The following is a 7,282-nucleotide window of genomic DNA, read 5'->3' as shown; positions in this document are numbered from 1 at the left end:
GAATCTTTTTTTTTTTTTTTAAATCTGCTAGATTAGATGTAATACGTTTGATCTAAAGTAGTCGTGCCAGCATTTGGCTTTATCTCCTAAAAAGACAAATAAGTCGATGATAAAAGTCCTCCGTAGTTGCTCCATAGCTGTTTTTTTAAATTCTGCATTGGTTTTTGATGTATTCCAATACTGATTAGGAATACTTTGAATATTTCCTTTAAAACTAGCAGGTCATCGTGACCCAGGAACACTCTGCAGGTCAAAGATCATCAAGTTAATGTTGAGATAGAAACGAAAGAGAAGAAAAACAAAAAAAAAAAAGACGCAAACTCAAGTAAAATGGTAATTGTTTCTTGTTTGTTCAAGGAAAGGGATTTTATTGCTGCGACACCAAAACCTTCTGTCAACAGTTAAGTTTATTGCAACAGTTCAGGAAGTGGTGGGGGGGGTGAAGAATGACGGGAGTCACTGAGTTTTTCCTCATAGCCTAGAGCTGAAAAAAAGCAAGATGGGAATGTTTTCTAACCCTTTTCTCATCGTCTCCCCTTGCAGTTAGTCTGCAACGATGAACGAAACGGGGCTACGAAAATCTCTCCCCGACCACTCTTCAGGGAGTGGGCACACCATCGACACCCCCCGCCAACCGAGCGTCGTCGACCCCATCATATCCAAACGGGTCTGTTTCTACAAAAGTGGAGATCCTCAGTTCAATGGCCTGCGCATCGTCATCAACAGCCGCACCTTCAAAACCTTCGACGCTCTTCTGGACAGCCTGTCCAAAAAGGTTCCGCTGCCGTTCGGGGTGAGAAACATCACCACCCCTCGGGGAGTTCATGGCATCCACACTTTGGAGGACCTCGAAGACGGGAAGTCATACATCTGCTCAGATAGCCGCAAAGTGAAGCCCATCAACCTGGCGCTGGCTCGTAAAAAACTGCCGCCTTGGTACCATGCTAGACCCGTTAGCTCTCGTCGCCAGACTGTGCAGCAGGCAAGGCTTTTCCCAGGCCGGGGCATCAGCAGGCAGGAGGCCATAGCTGTGCGAACCCCCAAGAAGCTCGTGGTCTTTCGGAACGGAGAACCCTCTGTCAGACACACCGTGATTCTCCACAAAAAGACGACACTCAGCTACGAGTCTATCCTGGACTACATCTCGGAGCTGATGCAGTTCCACGTGGTCAAACTGTACACTCCGGATGGAAGACGGGTGAGTGTGCAGAATGCCACAATTTATTCAAATGAAAAAAATAATCATTGTTTGTAGAGGAATCATTATCACCCCATATGTTAGTAGCTTGCAGTAGCGATCATACAAGAAGAGAAAGTGTTAAGCTCCTTTGCCGGTATTCCTAATGCGCTGCAAATGCAGGTCGCTAGGGTCAACGTCCACTTTGAATTCAGAGCCTGCTGGTGGTAAAATATGCAGTTTTATCAATAAAAAGATTATCCCAAACACATTTATGCTTTTTCAAGTTAAATATTTAAAATATCTTCAAAACAAACCTCTGTCTCAAACTCTTGATCTGTTTTTGTGTGCTGCAGGTTGATGGTCTTCTGGGTTTGATCCTGTGCTCTGGAACTGTGGTGGCTGTAGGAAGGGAGCCTTTCAGGCCGGCTGTGTACAGCGAAAAAAAAATTCCTCCTCCAAGAAGGCCGAACAACAGAACAGGCCCCAGAAGACAAAAGACTCTAAATCGTAAGTGAATATAAAGTTTTCTTGGTTTTTCTAAAGTAGTTTACAGAGCCCATAAACTGGCATTGAAATAAAAAAAAAACTGAAGTAAAAAAAATATTTTCTTTTTCTAAAAAACGAAATAAAAAATATATAAATTATTCTGATTACTAACTGGTACCCACCAGATACCAACCATATAATAACTGGTGGACACCAGATAGTAACTTGTGCCTACCAGATACTAACTGGGACCCACCAGATTTTTTTTTTTTAGAAAATGAAAAATTTGTTGTTCTTTTTTTTTTTTACTTCTATGTCCCTTTAAGGGCTCCTTAGTAGTTAAACACCATTTAATTTTCTCTTTTTAGAGCATATTTCTTGTTAACTGTGTTAATGTGGGCCTTGAAGTATAAGTCATGTAATGTGTGTCTACAGTAATCTATTAGGTCTCAAGGGATAAAGCTTGAGAAAGTGCTGAGGCAATAATGTGATACATAATACTGTAGATGACCTACATGCACTGTCTGCAGTGCTGCCAAGTACTTTTCTTTATGAGCAGCAAGTCGTTCCTCTATCTGTCTTACATTTCATTGCTTTTCTCTTTTGTGTTCATTCATGCTCCGTTGGGGATTCAACTAAATCATCACAAACAACTTTGGGACTTTTTTTGAAACCTGTTTGCTTGGTGGAAAAGGGAAAAACAAGTCGCTATCGTCCTCTCTGAAATCAAGAAACTTCTCAACATCCTCCAAGAGGTACATCGTTCATCAGATCCACAACAGCATCGCAGAGAGCTCATGCTGTCCGGCCAGTGACCCGGCCAAATCCGTGGAGTTGGAGTCGAACCGCATCCTGGAGTCGGTAGCAGAGACGGAGGGTAATTCCTCTCTCGCAGATGAAGCTGAAAGACAGGACAGCTTGGTGCCCAGCGATGACAACATCGAGAAGTCCTTTCGGGTGAACCAGGATGGTAGCATGACGGTGGAGATGAAGGTGAGGCTGACAATTAAAGAAGAGGAAACCATTCACTGGACGACTACCCTGAAGCGCTCAAATGTTGATCAACTTCAGGAGCCGGACCTCTGCCCTGACAAAGCAAATTCACTGGGTTTACCAAGTGGTGCTGACAGCACCGACACCTTCAACAAAGACGAATCTACAGATACTGAAAACCAACCACTGCTGAGCAACGGAGCTTTCAGCAGAGAAGAGGATGACATGAACCACACAGACATAGTTTCCTCATGGAGAGCACCGACTCCAGGACACATAAAAGTAAGCAAACAACACACGTCTGTGGAAAGCATCACATCTGTAACAGCAGATGGGATTCAAGAAGAAACGGCAGGTGCTTATTCCTACAGAGAGAGGACAGAAAATGGAAGAGTTATGCAGCAGTACTGCATGGTGAAAGAGAGCAGCACGCGACCGGTGCCCAAACCAAGGAGGCGTGGCTCCATCGAGGTCAACAGCAGGAATTTCTCTGAAATCAAAGCATCTGAAAGGACGGGAATTCTGCAAACCGAATCCAGCGAAGAGGAGATTACCGAAACTGTCCTTCACATTTGTGAACAGCAGGCCTGTCAAGACAATTATCTTTCAAACTTTTGCACGCCTGCAGCTGGATTTTTCCTCAACAAACCACCAACCCAAGAAAACAGGCAGCTCTCCTCAAATAATGACTTTGAACTTCTAAGGCCCAGAACAGACTCTGAGAAGCAGTTAGTCACATCAAGGTCCCATTTCACACAAGTGAAGATGCAAGATGCTAAAAAAATACAATTTCACAAGTCCTCAAGGGAAAAGGGTCGACAAAAAGAGGTTAGTAAAGGCACAAAGGTTTCCTCAAAATCTGCTATGATTAAAAAACCCCTTCTCACTCGAGCAAAGAAGCAAAAACAAAATTCTTCAGAAGCTCACAAGTCACGAAAAAAAGCAAAAACCTTCTCCAGCGCCGGCTTCCTTAAACGAATTTACGGAAACAAAATGAAGTCTGCAAAAAATATGAAAAAAATGAAAAAGAGGAAACAGGACGGAGAAAAAGATTTTACAAGAGAATCTGATAGCACTATAAGAACTGTTGGTAGAGAGTCAAATATACCGTTAGTGGTTAAAGGAAAAATCAGTGCAAAAGTTTCTTTTGAAACCAACAGTGTTCCAGTTTCTGAGGTTACCAAACCAAGACTGCAGCGCCAGACGTCAATGCATATGGAGAAAAGCAGCAAAAAGGAGTCACATGACGTCAATGAAAGCAATATTTTATCAGCTTTTAACTCCCACAGTTCTGTTACTGGACAGTATGTAGAGAGCTGGCTTGAAAAATCTTATCCAAGTCCCCCGTCAAACCCAACTCAGGAGAGTAGCAGAAACAAAAATGGTGGCGAGTGTGAGAAATCTAAAAAGATTGTCGATTTTATTAATGTCGCAACACAAGAGAGAACGCTAGAAATAAAGACGTGTGAACCCTCGCTGCAAAGTATGACGGCAACACCTGTCCAACTGAAAGGTCAGACTTTTGAAAATAAATCTAATTCTTTAATGACACACCAACTTGCAAATGGTATCTGCTCTGAAATCGGTCCACGAAGAACCGAGACCTTAACGGAAACAACAGAGGGTGACATGGACGAAGATGCAATTCCTTCCTATATGCTCTCCATGGAACTTCCTCCTCCGCCACCTGAATTTCTAAATCCAGACGAGTCTTCAGCAGCCAGTAGCCCTTTATACAGGCTTTCATCCACAAGTAGTCAAACGTCAGATCCTTTTCAACCATCTATGACTGTAATGTCCCCAACTGACAACACAACAGCGTCTCAAAAGGAGACACACAAAACCTCTGTGAAAAGGGCTCCTTTGGTCAGTAATGTGTCTCTTGAGAGGAAAATGTCTCTAAGGAAAGCACGCGTGGATGAATATTCACTAGATAATCATGCCACAGCAGAGACAACCCTGCTACCAGCTCCTTTGAACAATGAGATCTTATCTCTAGGAACAGGTAAAGAGGAATCAATTGCCTGCATTCCCTCAGTTTGTACTTCTTTGTCCCCAACCAGTTCAGCATCCTATGAGGGAAGGTCAGCCAGTGTTTCACTAAGTGAAGCTTCAGTGTCTCAGAGTGTTCCGGAGCAATGTACCAAAAGGACTAAAACGCCTCATAAAGGGGCAACATCACCTAAAACTTTGGAGAAAAAACCCAAACTGAAAAGCAGCCCATCGCCAGAGAGGAAACCTCAACATAAGAAGTCTGTTCAGGTTCAGAACGACTCTCCGAAACTACCACCAGTTCACATCCGCTCTCTGAATAAAACCGTTCTACCAAATATCAGTACAGATAAACGTGCAACGCGTAACGGCAGCCCCTCCCCTGAAAGAAAGCCTTATAGAACAAAACCAACATCCTCAGTACACTCTCAGTCTCTGGAGGTGGTGTCCCCACCTGTCAAACACAAAACAAACAAGAAGTCGCTTCAAAGAAACCTCTCTTTGGACAATCCAGCAGATCCAAAAAGCAATACTCAAGATAAAACGTCACCTCCAAATGAAAACAATCAGGCCTCACAGTCAGGTGAAACCATGTTTTCAACAGAGATAAACACGCAAACGATTCAGCAGTCACTAAATACCCCAAAACAACCAAACATGAAACCCGTTCTTGAGAAATTATGCTACTCAATTAAGTCAATTAGGCAGATCACTCAAAACAAGCGGCCATCATGTCTGGAAAAATCAAACAGTTTGCCAGACTTCTCCTCTCACGTAGCATCAACCTTTGGCTCGTCCTCTAAAGCTCTCCTGGCGTTCCTGTCCGTCATGACCCTGAAGGAAGGCTTAACCAGCCTAAATGTTAATGAGCTGAATGCAAACAATGTCAGCTGTGCAGAAGCACTGAGGATGATCGATTCCCTCAGGGAAATCGCAAGCATTGAAGATTCCCACCGACTGAAAAGCAGCTTGTCTGTTTTGCAGCAGTCTGCTTCACAAGAGCTCCTGAAAAGCTGGAAGGGCTTTCAGGAACTTGAAAGCAAAAGTCGCAGCTCGACACCCGCAGAGCAAGAGTTTGTAAACACAACTGGCCCTGAAAGTGACTGTGTTGTTGATGAGATCATGGGCAACCTGGACATTCCTACAAAGCTCAAGGAAGAGTTGGCTTCTCTTTCAGACGGAGTACGAACAGACAATGAAGAGGAAATAAGCGCCAGTGGGAGAAAAGAAAACTCCACAGGTGTTCTCGTACAGGAAGCGGTGTCTCAATGTGACGAAGCTTCTATCAATGTGAAGTCCATCATCAAAAAATTCTCAGATGCTCCCAAGCCAAAACAAGAGATTATAGAGTCAGCAAAACCAAGACCAAATGGACAGAAAATCACCAAGGACGGTCAAAACCGTCTTGATTCTGTGACAGTAATTGAACCAAGTCCCCCCAAACTACCAGAACATAGGCAGCTATGCAGTTTGTCACCAACTGATTTGGAACCAGGTAGAGGTGTAAGGCATCAAGATGATACGAAACAGATGATGGAAGGCAAAGATGAGAAATTACCAAGAATAATCAAAGAGGGCATCAACCTGACACAAAGTTTTACAACAGAGGAGGAAGACGTAGAAAAAAGGCAGCTAAAGATGCACCGTGAACAGGCCAGCACTGAAAATAGAATTCCCCAAAATGACCAATCGGGTTCAGATGAGACAGGACAGGAGATGCTATGTGCCAATAAAGATTTAAACCAAAAAGAGAGCTCAGGAGAAGTTGGTGCACGTCAGGTGATGAAGCAAGAGAGTAGTGAGGGTGAAGACTTGTCAAAACCTGAGACTGGAAAACAGCTGAGTTCCAATTCCTTCAGTATTAGAAGTAAGAAAAGTACAGATAGTGGTTCCGATAGTGAAAGTCAGGCTTCAGAGAGCCAACAGCACGTTCGTGCTGGCTGTATGGGTCTCAGCATAAGCACTGACGAGAGCACAGGGACCTCAGAGGGAGATGATTCCTCTTCAGAGGAAGACCAACCGGCATCCGACTTCAAGAAACTGCAGGTCATAGTTGAGGAAAGTTTTTCAGGTAATGAGGAAGAGGAGGAGGAGTACTTAAGCGAGCCTCCCAAGGTGCAACCAAAGAAAAGTAGGGAGTTAGAAGCTTTGATTGAAGAGGTGGAGGAAGATCAGGCAAGCTCTGGAGAAGAAGATCCAATAACTAGCCAGCCAAAAAGTCAAAACACTCTGAAAGAATATCGCAACTTATACATCATAGAAGATGAGGGCAGTTTGAATATATCTGACAGAGTAGGAAAAGGGTTTGAATTTAAAAAAGATGACGACAGTGGGAATGACCACAGCAGCTGTGAAGAACTTGGAGAAGAAGAGCCACACAAGGCCGAAGACCAGCAGAACAGTAGCTCAGCTGAAGAAGATATAAGTTATTTTGAGAAAGACAACAGCTTGGAGGAGGAACAAACCACTATTAATATCCGTGTAGAAGAAAGTTGTGTAGAACCTTCTGGAGTGGAAGTAAAAACAGACGATATCAAGCTTTCTGAAATGTTTAAACCAAATTCTGAAGAAACGAAAACCCAAACAGTTGCCGAGAGAGTGATTCTTCTAGAAAAGCAGGTTGCAGAAGCA

General features: G+C 43.5%; 1 protein-coding gene across 1 annotated transcript in view; it reads left to right on the top strand.

Moving 5' to 3' along the window:
- Positions 1-11: 11 nt before the first annotated feature.
- Positions 12-7,282, top strand: part of LOC112150982 (RP1 axonemal microtubule associated) — a 10,185-nt gene continuing 2,914 nt past the window's right edge. The window contains exons 1-3 of the mRNA XM_036217523.1: positions 12-1,198; positions 1,534-1,687; positions 2,361-7,168. Of these exons, the coding sequence (XP_036073416.1) occupies positions 557-1,198; positions 1,534-1,687; positions 2,361-7,168 (5,604 nt within the window). The 5' untranslated portion in view covers positions 12-556. The remainder of the gene's footprint in view (positions 1,199-1,533; positions 1,688-2,360; positions 7,169-7,282) is intronic.

Source organism: Oryzias melastigma, linkage group LG20 (genome assembly GCF_002922805.2).
Source record: "Oryzias melastigma strain HK-1 linkage group LG20, ASM292280v2, whole genome shotgun sequence".
Taxonomy (NCBI): Eukaryota; Metazoa; Chordata; class Actinopteri; order Beloniformes; family Adrianichthyidae; genus Oryzias; species Oryzias melastigma.
This window is presented reverse-complemented; position numbering and strand designations above follow the sequence as displayed.